This window comes from Phytophthora sojae, assembly GCF_000149755.1.
Source record: "Phytophthora sojae unplaced genomic scaffold PHYSOscaffold_7, whole genome shotgun sequence".
Taxonomy (NCBI): domain Eukaryota; phylum Oomycota; class Peronosporomycetes; order Peronosporales; family Peronosporaceae; genus Phytophthora; species Phytophthora sojae.
In genome coordinates this window covers 2,303,626-2,318,083 of record NW_009258121.1, presented here as the reverse complement: position 1 = coordinate 2,318,083, position 14,458 = coordinate 2,303,626, and the positions used below count along the sequence as shown (strand labels likewise).

General features: G+C 55.6%; 3 protein-coding genes across 3 annotated transcripts; 2 read left to right on the top strand and 1 right to left on the bottom strand.

The window, feature by feature from the left end:
• Positions 1 to 4,509: 4,509 nt before the first annotated feature.
• PHYSODRAFT_515755 (hypothetical protein) lies at positions 4,510 to 5,063 on the top strand (the record flags this gene model as incomplete). The annotated part of the gene is made up of 2 exons (XM_009534217.1): positions 4,510 to 4,650; positions 4,914 to 5,063. Coding segments are annotated over 2 exons (291 nt in total), but the record flags the coding sequence as incomplete, so codon positions are not given.
• Positions 5,064 to 6,967: 1,904 nt separating this feature from the next.
• PHYSODRAFT_336630 (hypothetical protein) lies at positions 6,968 to 9,147 on the bottom strand (the record flags this gene model as incomplete). Its single annotated transcript, XM_009534216.1, has 8 exons — positions 6,968 to 7,258; positions 8,246 to 8,320; positions 8,361 to 8,448; positions 8,523 to 8,617; positions 8,684 to 8,761; positions 8,797 to 8,888; positions 8,933 to 9,024; positions 9,104 to 9,147. 8 exons carry the CDS (start codon positions 9,145 to 9,147, stop codon positions 6,968 to 6,970), a joined length of 855 nt encoding a protein of 284 aa, XP_009532511.1.
• Positions 9,148 to 9,291: 144 nt separating this feature from the next.
• Positions 9,292 to 14,184, top strand: PHYSODRAFT_336629 (hypothetical protein; the record flags this gene model as incomplete). Its single annotated transcript, XM_009534215.1, has 4 exons — positions 9,292 to 9,583; positions 9,662 to 9,763; positions 9,831 to 10,729; positions 14,077 to 14,184. 4 exons carry the CDS (start codon positions 9,292 to 9,294, stop codon positions 14,182 to 14,184), a joined length of 1,401 nt encoding a protein of 466 aa, XP_009532510.1.
• Between the last annotated feature and the right edge of the window lie 274 nt (positions 14,185 to 14,458).

The following is a 14,458-nucleotide window of genomic DNA, read 5'->3' as shown; positions in this document are numbered from 1 at the left end:
ACGCCGATGCGCTACGAGGCAGCAAAGGCAACGGGCTGGTCTCGGTAAGACTGGCCGACGGTACGGTGGTAGAAGTACCTCGGGTCCACATGGACCTCACTGTCAAGTTCGAGGACTTCGACAGCACGGAGCCGTTCTTGGTCCTAGACATGGACAAGTACGACTTGATCCTTGGCATGCCGTGGCTGGAGAAACACGAGCCTTGGATCGACTGGCGCGGCAAGGCCATCGGGGCCAGCCGTCCCCCACGCTCTGACAGAGCTTTGGTGAGTCATGTTCCCACCTCTGGCAGCAGCTGGGGCGCCCGCGAGGGCCGCCAGGGCGCAGCAGCGTCTAATGAGTTCTTGGGGTCCGTCGAGACTGACGACGACTCCGACCGGGCCGGACAAGACCAGAGAGTGGAGGTGCCGGGCAGCACCTACCAGGTGGGTAATGTAGGTCCACACGCGGGTAACGAAGTACCGCAGGCAGCAAGGGCTGTTGGAGAAGGCGCCCCTGGCGTTGGCGTGGGTAACCAAGTTCCACGCGAGGTCACTCAGACCGTAACTGATGAGGAAGGCACTGCAGGCGCTTCCGATGTGGGTAACATAGTTCCACAGGAGGTCACTCAGACCATAACTGATGCGGGAGTCGCTGGAAGCGCTCCTGGTGTGGGTAACCAAGTTCCACACGGCGAGGTGGGTAACATAGTTCCACCCAGCAAGGCGGGTAACCAAGTTCCGCTCATGAACAAGGCGGGTAATCAAGTTCCGCTCAAGGACAAGGCGGGCAACGTAGTTCCGCACGAGATCGAGAAGATCAGTGGTGTCGTCAAGGCGGCGCCACGAGACGAAGACAACCGACGGTCACATCGTAAGCCGGGCCTAGTCGTGTGGTCGACGACACCAGTCGCCAGCGACTCCGAGCCTCCAGCCAAGGCTCCAGCCGCCGAAGAGTGTTATTACATCTTCGACGGCGTGACCGGTCGTCGGGTCAAGACAGGAGCTGTCGAGCTTACAGCTCTGCCCGAGGTTTCAGAGTTGCTGAACCTTGAGGAGCTCGCCATGGAGGACTTCTTGGCCGAGCTAAAGGCCGGGGAGATCGCAGAGTTGGTTCTTCTCCGACCGGAATCCACGTCGGCCGAGTTGAACTCGTCCTCGGTCATGGACCAGGAAGTCCTGGAGGAGTTCCAGAGACAGCGCGCGTCGCGCATGGGCTCTGAGATTCTTAAGAATCCCCGGGACCCGGTGTACCGCTTGGTGAAGGAGTTCGAGGACGTGGTGTCCAAGGATCCACCGTCCAGTCTCCCTCCGGACAGGGGAATTAGGCACGAGATCGATCTCGTGCCGGGCACGAAGTACTGTGTCACGAGGCAATGGCCTCTTCCCCGGGAGCAGTGTGAAGTTATTGATGCCTTCTTTGCCGCCAAGGCGAAGGCAGGCATGGTGCGGGAGTCGAAGTCCCCGCACTCGACGCCTACCTTCTGTGTTCGCAAACCGAACGGAAAGTGGCGTCTGGTTCATGCTTATAACAAGCTGAACACCGCGACAGTGCCTGCGCAGACACCGATCCCGCGCAACGACGTGTTGCTCAACAACATGGCCGGCTGCACGCTGTATAGCGCGCTGGACCTGGTGGACGGATACTACCAGATCCTGATGCGCGAGAGCGACATCCCACTCACGGCTGTGAGCACGCCGAGCGGTATGTTCTGGGAGTGGCTGATCATGCCTCAGGGGCTTTCTAACGCCCCGGCAACGTTCAATCGCTTGGTCACACATCTGTTCCGACCTTTGCGTGCGTTCACACAGACGTACTTGACGACATCTTCCTCCACAGCCGTGCCGAGGCAGGCCAGACGGCCATGGAGGTGCATCTCCAGCACCTTCGACGTGTGTTCGAAGTCATGCGGGCGAACAAGCTGTATGCCAACATCGACAAGTGTGTGTTCGCAGCTGAGGAGATCAAGGTCCTGGGTTGCTTCGTCAGCAGCGCCGGGGTCCGGGCGGGCCCGGAGAAGGTGAAAATCATCGCGGCTTGGCCGCCACCTCGGTCGCAGAAGGATCTACGACAGTGGCTGGGCCTTGCCAACTATTTGCACAAGTACAGTGCAGGCTACGCCGAGCTGGCGCGGCCATTGTCGGATCTCTTGAAGAAGGATGCCGACTGGCGCTGGGAGCGTCGCCACCAAGGTGCTTTTGATGACATCAAAGCGAGCTTACAGCGCGTGCCAGTCCTGGTATTGCCGGACGAGACGAAGCCTTTCAGCGTCGTCTGTGATGCGTCTGACTACGCAATTGGCTGTGCGCTATTGCAGGCCGACGATGAAGGCCGCGAACGGGTCATCTCGTTCCAGTCAAGGCAGCTCAAGGCTGCCGAACGGAACTACCCAGTTCATGACAAGGAGCTACTTGCAATGAAGTACGCTCTTGTCAAGTTCCGAGTACATCTCCTGGGCTCGAAGCCCTTTGTCGTCTATACAGACCACGCGTCCTTGCGAACTGCCGTCAACACGCCCACCTCTCGCAGCGGATGGCGCGCTGGCTGTCATTCTTCGCGGAATACAACTTTTGTGTCGAGTACAAGCCGGGCAAGCTGAACGTGCTTGCCGACGCGCTGTCGCGCCGACCCGACTACGAGCTTGCTCATACTAGTCGGGTCACGACGGATCTGTATGATCGCATCAGGCTGGGGTACCGAGACGATGCCAGTCTCGGACCTCTTGCGCGGTTCTTGGCCGCTGGCTCGGACGCCAAGGCCGAGTGGCTCACGCCCCGACAGCGTGCAAGACTGCACCGCTATGAGTGGGCTGACGGCTTGCTCCACTATAGGGTCGAGCCCGAGGATCCTCCCCGTATTGTCGTGCCCAACGACGAGGATCTCAAGTACGACATCCTGATGGAGGCGCATGACGCTCCATCCAGTGGCCATCTCGGCCGTGAGAAGACGTACGCGTCTGTCTCGCAGACGTTTGGTGGCGTCACATGTACAAGTGGGTCGCCACCTACGTCCGGACGTGCGAGACGTGCCAGCGCGTGAAGCCTGCCGGTCACGCCTCGGCACCATTGTAGAGCCTGCCGGTCCCAGCGGACTGCTGGAAGTCGATGAGTCTCGACTTTGTCTTCGGACTTCCGGCCGATGACCGTGGCAACACCGGTGTTGTTGCCTTTGTGTGCCGTCTGAGCAAGATGGTACACTATGCCCCTGTTCGTGACACCGTCACTGGTGGTTACGTCGCTCGCCTGTTCATGGACTGTGTCTTCCGACACCACGGTATGCCCGAGACCATTGTCTCTGATCGAGACCCGCGGTTCACCGCTGCGTTCTGGCAGACGCTGTTTCGCCTTCTCGGTACACGGCTGTCGATGTCGACGGCGGACCACCCGCAGACGGACGGCCAGACGGAGCGCGTCAACCGCGTGCTCGAGGACACGCTCCGCAGTATTTGCGCGGAGATGCCCCGCACTTGGGCTGACCGCTTGTCCATGGTAGAGTTCGCACTCAACAATGCGGTGCATGCATCGACGGGCTTTACACCCGTATACCTGAACGGGTTGCGCCACCCTCAGGTGCCGCTCACATTACGAGGCAGCATCGGGGCTTCGGTCCTAAGTGGGGGAGAGGCTCGGAAACCCTTTTCCTCCCAAGTCTCGGACGTCAGTCCAGCCGCCTTGCGGAAGCAACTGTCCTCGTTTGCCGAGGACAGGCTGAACATAATCAGCAGGGTGAGAGACACCATGGCGCAAGCCCAAGACAAACAGAAGGAGTACTCTGACCGAAATGGAAGAGGAAACATGAACGTGTTTAAGGTTGGGGATTTAGTTCTCCTAGATACTAGAAACCTACCGCTAAACACTGTTAGCTCGGTCGAGAGCAACAAGCTGAAGCACCGCTTCATTGGACCCTTCACGGTTCTCAGCCGGCATGGCGCGGCGTACACCATAGACTTACCCAAGTCAATGACGACTCACCCGACGTTTTACGTGGGTCGTCTTAAGAGATACCATGACCCTCTGGCTCTGGCTGCCCCGCAGGAAGCGGAGGGTGGCCCGGTGGGGAAGAGCGCAGCTCCTCGAAGCGCGGCGTCGCGTCACGGTAAGGCGCCTAGTACGCGCGCTGGTCATAAGACGGCGCGGCGTACATCGGAGCAGCATACGCAGAGGCCCCGTACGAGCCCTGGCCAAAACTGGGCCTGATACGAGTGGGGCTGCTGCTGCTCCGGGTACGGCGCGTGGCCATGAAGCTCGGTCCGAAGGCCAGCGAGCTGGTTTCGCAGCGATTCGTAAGACGACAGGTCGGCTCGACGATCCACGCGGCCATGGAGACTGCGAGTCTCTTGATAGAGCGAGACAACATCCTCACGGAGCCGCTCCACGGCACCACGCTGGCCAGCACGAGCGGCAGCCTCGCCACCAAGGCCGACGCCAAGCGCGATCTCGAGGACGTACACGCGGTCCCGGAGAAGACGAATCTCCTCTTGCTGCAGGGCCACCATCTAACTCGGGGCCCCAGCATACGGCTGCGTCGCCTCAGGCTCGTAGCCATGGCCGTGCGAGGCTACCACCGGCCCTCCTTGATCGTAATGGACAGATCCACTACCACGTGGAACGCTGGGATGCAGAGAGCCTGCAAAACGAAGATCATGGAGCTCATGGAGCGCGGCGATCGGACGTTACCAATGGCAGCGAACCCTCTCTGCGCCGGGCGAAAGGATCCTCGGGCATATTAACTTTTAATCTTACGGCGAGAGACGTGTTATGCTGGAGTGTCGTGCGGACAGCAAGACGAAGAGCAGTAGCCTCGCATCACTCACTGCATTCGCGTGGGGGGCCAACCTAGCCTTTCCGGAGAACAACGCTGTCGCGTGTGTGCACTCTACTGTAGCACCAAGCTCGTGCTTGCCTTTGCGATGTGTAGCACCCATCGTCCGGGAGCGGCGGCTCCATGGCAAGCTCCAGCTGCTCGTAAAGTGGAGGGGCTACCCTGAGTCGGATAACTCGTGGGGGCCCGTTGAGCAGCTCCAGGCAGACTGCCCGAAGGCTGTTGTGATATGCGACGAGAAGCAACGGCAACTTCGTAAGTAGTCCTTGGCTTCTTGGCCGATACCCGGGGCACGGTAGTAGACGTAGTCGCACCGCGCCCACGCTCTTCACGAGCTTTGGCTCTCGCCTCTTGCTTGAGCTCGTCCATCTTCGGACGGAGCTTGCGCTTGCTCACGAGTTGAGCGAACTCGATGCGGAGCTCGCGCAAGTCCAGGATTGCGGAGAGAGTGCGATCCTCACGGAGTTCTTTGAACTGTTGGTCGGAATACCCTTTGCGCTGGACGTAGCGCCAGAAAAGGTCTTCCACCTCGCTCCAGGTTATGTTGTCATTCGGCTTGACCCAGTGGAAACCTTACACTCCGGCTTCTTGCGAAGCGTGGCGAACTCCTTCAGTGTGAGCTTGTGTGGTGCTAGTAGCACACACCGGGCGACTTCAACGTTGCCAAGAAAGAGTGGCTCTTTCTCAACGAGAGCACGCTCATAGGAACCCCTCGAGGTGTACCCGCCGATAAGGCCACGAGGAGCCGAGAGCTTTTCCAACAACGCTGGCGCACCAGTGCCAGGCTCGGGCGGGAAGTAGCCCTGCGGGTACGTGGCATCCCCGCCTGTAGAAGACTCGATGGCAGTCGTGGTAGTCGGCTGCCTGGCATACGCGCCCGAGCTAGCAGCGTGGTATTGCTGCTGCTGCTCGTCGAGGTTGTTGGAGAGCTCCTTGAGCTCGTGGACGGCACCCTCCTCGTCCTCAGACTCCGAATCGATGAAAAGTTTGGAGCTGGAGCCGCGAGGCGACCTGGAAGCTGAACGATTCTTCGCCTTGGCCTCGGCGGCCTTCGCAGCGGCAGCCGCTTTCGACGCTTGGGCACGATCACGACCTTGCGCCAGCGTGAGATGCATGGATGCCAGCACCTCCTTGGGCTTGGAGCCCGCGTCGCTCGGCGCCTTCTCGGCCACGACCCCAGCGTCGGCCATGGCGACTTCGTCGTGCGACTGCTTGCTGTCGCCTGCGCTTGACTCGGCGTCCTCCGCCTCCTTCTCCGACGAGGCCTTTGCGTCGGCCGAGGCGTCGGCCATGTCGCCTGCCGCCAGCTACGTGCCTGCGGCGGCGTGCGTGCTGCCCTCCGAGACGTTCTCGTCGGCGGGCGAACTCTCACCGGAGTACTGGACCATCGTGCAGTCAAAGACGGCGGCTTCCCAGTCGCGAGCCAGGCTTTTATGGCCCCGAGTACTCTCCTCCTTGCCTTGCGCGACGTCAGGAGACTTGCTCCGAGCCCCGGCCTGACGGCCACTCTCCGGCGTGCTGCTACGAGAGCGCACCGCCTCCTCGGCCGCCTTCGTGGCCTCCATCAGCGCGGACGACTCGTCCTTGGGCTTGGCCGCCCTGGTCTTCGGCCCTACGGCCCGCGGTTTCGGAGGTGCTTTCGCACTGCGCGCAGTGCGCTTTGGAGGCATGCTTCCGGTCGACGTGGAGACCCTGCGGCTTGCTCGGCGATGCGCCAGTTGCCCTGTGAGGCCCGGGAGCCGAGGCGCCAGAGCTCGCGCCGTTGTCGATGGATTTCAACTTTGCGAGTGAAATGTGAGTCGCCGGCGTAACCTCGCTCTGATTGGTCGATAAGATCGAATCTAAGTGGGGGGGATGTAACGGGGTTACATGGAATAGTGACCCTGTCCCTATTCAGGGATGGCTACATCGGTCACTCCCCTGGATAGTGACCCAAGTGGCCTCAGAGCCAACAGATACATTTTGTATGACACAAACTATAGGGAACTTAGGATTTGTATGCAGGCCAAATCTGTACCAACCTATAAATACATTCAGTCTTAGATCTACCGCTTTTCAAGTCAAGTCGCCCCCTTCAGACCAGGGACACGTGAACGGCTGTTCACTTGGAGTTTGTATACTCCTGCTTCCTTTGTTGAGGAGTGCTGTGTGCCCCGTCACACTATGCTTAATACGAGCTCAAGCTGGAGTTAAACACGCCATCGTAGGCATCGTCGGTGCCCATGACGCTCTGCAGATAGTACTCGGGCGTCTTTAAGTCAAATTCAGGCATCTCCTCCACGCACGACTTGTCCATACGCTGGAGATGTTCACCATTTCGCACGTACGACGCAAGAGCTTTCATGCCGCAGGTTTCACTACACGGATCGCCAGCGACCATTTGCGTCGACGACACGGTATCATGCGGGGAGTAGTCGAAGCTCTTTATTCTCGCCTTGGAGCACATAGATTCCGCGTACTTGTGTGAAATTACAAAATCCACATCTATCTACATCTTTATTTCAAACTTCCCAACCTTGATAGGCCTTAGTATTCGTGACGTTCACGGATTCAAAGCAAAACGGCGACCACAATGCACTTTCCTAACAACGTGCTCCAACCATGGCGATCTGGCGATTGTGGCTTGCTCTCCACGCAGATACAAGCCACCATTTCCGATTTTTCCTTCTTCCAACTCCGCAGACACTTGACAAGCAGTCATGATGCTCTGCCATATCGTTGCTGCGTCGGTTGCCTTTATTTTGGTTCTTATGCAGATCAGGTCCAGGATTTGAACATGCTGATTGTGAGACCGAATTGGAAGACATGAACCAAACATTCACAACTTTGGATCATGACATGACTTGTTCCTTCGCGTGTGCCCCGTTCGGCTTCCTGCTCTAGCAATAGTTCGTGGTGCTGTCTCCAGGTGAAGAGTGTCCATTTTGACCGGTTATCTTGGTTCAAGAGGTATTTGGCAGGTAGTTGTGCTCACAATCATTGCGTCCATTGCTATGTACTATCACCTAAGACTTACTATCAAATAGGTAGAACGCGTCGCCGCCGCAATGGAACATTCCCTTCCCAACTGCTCTTGACAGCAAGATACATTAGTTGCAATACCAGACGCAGTTCATGCTTCTATGGGTGGTGCTCAATTGTATTCCATTCGAGACTTCTGTACACTGAGAACTGTATGCGTCTATCAGTCAAAGCAGTGCACACCTGGGTTCTTTTTCGTTCACACTCTCAATCAACATCGACAGTCTACTGTTGGCAATTGGCATATATCTCGTAAAATTAGTTTACCATGGTATATGTACTTTAGAATACCTAGTAGCCACAACGAGGTGATTCCCTTCTGCTTGGCTGAGAGAAAAATAAAGTGCTTCAACTCGTAGCGAGGCGCCACAGCCGCAGCACGGTAACAACCTCTCTGAAGCTAAGACGCTGCACTGCGACCAACCTTGGGCGACCAGCGGCAGCAGCGCTGGCGCGTCTTCGTGACGTCCGAGCCAGCCTTGTCCGATTGCGCGCACACCTCGTCGGGCACCGCGTCCACACGCGTGGAACCCACGCACCGCCAGATGCACCATGGAAGTGTCGTGGGCATCGATACGCGGGCGCCAGTCTCGTTCGTGGGTGACGGCCAAAGTGCGCGCGTTCAAGCTCAACTCGGAGCCGCACGGAAGCGGCGGCCAGCGCACAAGTGAGGGGTGGCGCACGGTGCAGCGGCGAGCTACGCGGGCTTGAACAGCAGGAACAGCAGCGATGCACCCGGATAACCTCCGTGGACTTGACGCGCTCCACACTCATGGGGCATGTAGAGCACCTCCGCCTACACGATGCCCGCACCGGTCTGTGCGTCAACTGCAGTAACCGCGACAAAAGGTGGCTGCCGCACCACCACGTCACTATCCGTGTCCTCGATCCCCAAATAGCACAGCTCGCACAGCACACTTGCACAGCGCAGCATGTCCTGCTGCACGTGGTGCGAGGCGGACTTGACCCGTCGACGTTATAAGCCTTCCTGGTCGACTGCTGCCTGGGCTGCTCCTGACGCAGCTTGCCCACCTGCTGTTCGTGCTGCCGTGACGCATCTTGTCCACCTGCTGACCCCTGCGATGGTGCTGCTGCATCTTCTAGGCCTCACTCATGCCCATTTGCTGCTCTGCTCGTGGGGCTTGCGCTCGTTTGCGTTGGAGCTCCTCATGGCGAGGATCTTGCTCGTCTTCCTCCGACGCACTCCGTTGCGGTATTGCCGAGGGCGGCGACCCAGGGTGCTTCAACGGCTCGGTCTGTGGAGGTGTGACTTTGGCATCACCGAGGAGCGGGCAGCGTTAGGTAGGCTTGGCTTCCCAGCATCATGGCTGAGGATTCAAAGTGAGACTTTTTGCGTCGTCACAGCGTGGCAATTGTGATCCAATCACAAGTTCAAAGAAAAAGTACAGTCTGATCAAATCCAAGACCTGTTCTGCATAAGACCCATTTAAAAAATCTTCCGCTGTGTCAATGGTGGTTGCTCACGCTTCAGCAGCGTCCAACTCAACCTCGAATACCGACCTCAGGGGCTGGTACCCGTGCTCCGACTACACCTTCTCGGACGAAGGCAGCTCGAGCGAAGACGCGGAATGCGCGATGTACAACGCTCCTATGTGCTACCCTGGTATCTGCGAGACCCCCACGTCCGCCAACTCCAACGTCGACATTTTCTTCAAGCATCCGCCAGCGACGAACGGCAACCCAGAAACAGCTCCCCATGTGTGGCTGCTTCAGGGTGGCCCGGGCTCTTCATCGACGGCATGTACGTAAATTCTGCAGTTGTAGAGAGGGATACAAGTCATATACTCCTACTGACTATGATAATGCTTCTGTCGTGCAGTGGAGGTGGACATGGTGACGCTGCACTCCCAGCTGGAAGGAGCTGTGAACGTGTACACTATGGACCACCGCGGCACCGGACGCAGCACGCTTTTGGACCCAAGTCACGACCACGGGGTCTCCCTGGGGGACCCAAATCGATCCGTCCGAGGTGCCTGCGTGTGCTCAAGATCTGCACAAAAAGTACGGGGACCTCGCCTCGTTCTCCGTGACGACTGCTGCAACCGACCTCGTGACCTTCATCTCAACGTTTACGAATGGTGCCAACACCACGGTGTACGGCGCGAGCTACGACACGATCTTGGCTCTCGCTCCCCTTGAGGTGACCGGGTATGTTCTCGATGGAATTGCCACTAGCTCTGGGGCACCAGGCGATGAGTTCCTGTACATGTCAAAGCGGGATATCGACTTCGGAGAGGTCGGTGATGCACTCCTTTCGCTGCGCGAGCAGGACATCGAAGTGAAGGCCCGTTTCGAGCACAAAAGCCTCAACAGGACTCTTGACGAGCTATTTCAGCAGTTTGACAAGGACCCAAACGCAACCTGCGCTTCACTCATCACCAATGTGGCAATGGGCGAGGTCGAGGGCGAAGCGCCAACGGAAGACATGGGTGACTACCCGCCATCGTATTCCTTGCGTCTTGTCTTGGGTTCCCTTTTCAAGCACACGTACCTGCGGACACTGATCCCGCCCGTTATTTACCGACTCCAACGCTGTGAACCGGAGGATGTCGACGTTTTGAGCCAATTTGGCACTGCTTTGGGCTTGCTTAGTTCAGGGAAATCCCAAGACGACGCGTTTCACTCGACAGTGCTCTACAGCCTCATCATCTTTTCAGAGAAGTGGGAGACGCCTTCACTCTTCGTTTCCCACTTACGAGCAAGGTACGAGAGCACCAAGATGAGTGACGGAGGGGTTTACCCCATGGATGCGCTGTACTGCGCCTTCTCGAAGGAGAAATCGGCTGCATGTGATGAACTCAATGTTGGAAACTATGATGGGGACGGCATTGTCTACAAGCCCGACCAGTACTGGAACAAGACGGCTGCAATTCCGAGTCAAGCCAGCGTCCTTCTTTTAAGCGGCAAGCTGGACCAATTTATTTATCTTTTGATCCACAACTCAAAAGCAAATTATGGAGATCAGCTCGTCATCATGATAAACGTGTGTATGGAATATATACCTACGTCATTTCTGACGGTGAAGACAGTAGGAGCTCAATTAGTGGCCGCCCACTACTAGGGGTACCGGCATCCTCCGTTCTTTACTGACGTTCGCTTATTACTGACAATCAATTTTAGCCAATCAAAATACCTTATTGCCATCCTCCACGTTTAACTGACAACACAAAAATGGGTCATTTCCCAATCCTCAAGATGCTACCTGCTCGCAGACGCACCGCAATTACGGCAGCAGAAAGCTCGAGGTGCTCGATGCCTGGGCACAGTGCGGTGACATCACCGCGGCTTTTAACGCCTTCTAACAGTGCGGTGACATCACCGCGGCTTTTAACGCCTTCTACAGCGGTCTAGATGATTTTGTCCACGAACCGCGGCGAAAGCTCATGGACAGACAGCTCTCAAAAAGAATGCTCGGACGAGCGGCACAGGTATGGCCCTCCCCACTGAAGCTGAGCAGGAGCTCGTGGTATGGATGAATGAACTGCGTGGGAGGGCGTATTCGGCTTTGATGCTGCACTTACAGGCCCTGGAAGCAGGCGATGACTACATGTATGTCACAGCCTTTAGTGAAGAAAGTAGACGTTCTAGCTAGTGAAATTATCGCTCAGCTTTCTAGCCTGAGTCTGATAGATCATAGAGTTTGAGCTGTGGCTGTCGAGCATGATACCATCGAGAGTAGCTCGGTCTGCGATGAAACAATGAACTTTTTGTGTGTTTCACAATGCGCGGCAGAAATCACTTTTTTTACCCACTTTTTGGGGACGAAGTCCCCCTATAATCATGAGACTCGTTTAATGGAGTTTTTACGTCTCTTATTTACACTCCGCTTTACTTTTTACATTTATTCTGCGAATGGGTTAGGGTCACAATTTAGAATCGCTCACACGGGGACCAAAAAATGAAAAAAAATACCTCGGTTGAACAACATTTGGATGCTTATCGGAAGGTGGTATCGGCACGGATTTTTCTGAGCTGAATCGACGTCACTATCTTTAGATGCCATAAAACCAGAGGGTCGAAGTTATGAAACAGCAAATTCGACCGTTAGTATGGAGGACATCAGAAATAGACTTAAACGTGACATTTTACCCTTATTTGGACCCTCTTAGGACCCTTTATTAAGTCTATTTGCCCTTCGAACCTTATGCTGTCGTAAGAAGGGCTTGCTCTGCGGCCGTCGGTAAGAAGTCTGCGCCCCTTCGGGATCGCTTGACCAGCGCACAACAGAGAGTCCAAGCATCAACAAGCAGAGCCTCAAGGAAGCGCCAACGCTACACCAAGTAGCAAGCAGCTTTGCATGCTGATGACCGGGTACTGTCGAGCAGCAACTTCTCTAAATTACATTGAAGGCTATGCGCGGATGACGAGCTGGACGATGAGCTGGGGTGTACGAGCCGGAGTCCGTGTCGGTGCTTCTTGGTAGCAACAATGGCTCTCTTTTGGCCCGTTCGAGCTCGCCTGCTACTTCGCTGTGAAGAAATCAGACAGCTGCAAGTCCTTCCTGCACGCTATAGGTGCCGATTATTTGCTCCTTTCCAGTCTGCGTTAATTCATTCATTGCGTTGCTCATGAAAAGATGTTCGACTAAGCAAATGCATTAGCCCACTCAACTACAGTTCTGTTGCGTCGATCTCGGGCGTCGCAGCTCTGCTTTGATACCCTACATGCATGTGTGATGGTACGATATCAGGGTCAACTACATTATTTTGAGCTAGTTATCGTTCATTATATATGTTTCCTTATTGCGCTCAACGTGCATGAGGTTATCTACCTACGCGTACAGACTAACAGTTTTGAACGGCCGTGCATGCCATAGTCGCGGCAGCAACATTGGCCATTGCGGCTGGGTGCAGATGACATCTGGAGGAAGAATTTCACCATGGATCGCGAAAGGTTACTGGAATAATTCGCTCGTATTTTCACTCTGAAAATGAACACACCACGAAATTGAAGCATCGAAAGTTAACCCCTTATTCACATTCACAAGTAAGTAAAATACAAGTGTACTGGCATTCGAACCACAGGTCAGGTGTATCCGTCTACCGTTAATAACAACGTATGAATGGTACTTATGTTGTTTGCAAAATAGCCAGCAAATCGGGGAGCGTGAAAGGGGAAATAAAGCGCTAGAATTTGAAAGCGGCTTTGTACTCAAATTCCTCAAGTGGGGACGTCGTCCAAAACTCTGTGGTCAGCATAGTTTTGGGGGTCGACCCCTAAAGCAACATGAGCGCAGCGACCGTGATGCTCCGCTAGTTGTAGCCAAACATGACTGACAGTAAAGAACGGAGGATGCCGGTAGTGTGTGTGGACCACGTTTGGAGAGTGTAGATCACTTATTCCCTGAGCGTAAGGCGCACTAACGTTCACAATATAATTTCCAGTCCAAACTGGGACAGTCTCCAGAGCAAACTGGGACGGGCGAGAGCCGGGCCGCGTAATTTACCCAAGCGTAATAAAGCGTGTAAATTATCCCAGACCATGTTGAGACTACCCATCATGTAGCATATGCCTTAGAGAAAAATGCAAGCAGAACGAGAAGGCGAGGCCGTAGCTCGACTCATTCGCGCAGCATTTCTTGGTGGTATTAGCAAGACAACATATCAAGCTGTCGAACAAGCCTACAATCATGCCCCGTAGATGGATGTGAAAGCAGATATCGAGACATTCATCGAGCCATGGGGTGCTGCCATTGGCAACCACCGCATCTGTCACTCCTCGAGTGGGGCTTGACCGCTATTCTTGGGATTGTCCCGCGACCAATCGTCACCAAATGCCAGCATCGGCGACCATCTACCAGCTGTCCTTCATAATGTCCCGTGGGTCCCGACTTGTCCTAAAGTGACACACCCTCTATTAATAGTTTAACTAAATGAACCCACACGGGGAGGTTCATGACATCTATCCGCATATCTGAAGTGGCGGACTCGTCGGCATGCCCCACAATACGAGAGGCGGCGCGCTACTAAGCCACAGAACGCGTGCGTACGCATGCAAGCTAAGGAGAAGACGCTTGTCGCGACGAGGAAGAAGGCGGGCAGAGGGTAGCAAGTCTTTGAAGGTGAGAAGCTCACTGTTGCATCGCTTTATTCTGCGGCATCATGACGTGTGTTACTGTACTATTATATGATGTAGGCGCATGGCCAAGATAACGATGGATAGCAAAACCTGGTTGGAAGTATCGCTACAGGGCGCCTCCAGCCTAACGACGGCGACTGTGAGTGCCGTCGCTAGCTGCGGCTAATGCTGAATCGCAAGCACTGTCCCGTGTTGTACCTCGACTCAGCCGAGGACTTCAACACGTACACCAAGCAGCTGCAGACGTGCGCGCTCGGCTCCTGACGCCCTGTCGTCGAGGTTTGCTCGCTGCACTTAAGGTACTGTGATATTTACTACAGTGATCACGGTAATTAGTCTGAGTTTAAAAATAGTCTGTGTTCTGAGTCAGACTATTTATTGTGCTAGCGAAAATTTGGAATTCATAAATAGTCTGACCACTTCAAGTTCAAAATTAGTCTTACCCAGTCCGGGAAATCTACTGCCCCGTGTGGGGGATGCGGCGAAGCTGCGGGTCCAGTTCATCGCTGCCCACGTTGCTCCAGTCATATGCACCCAT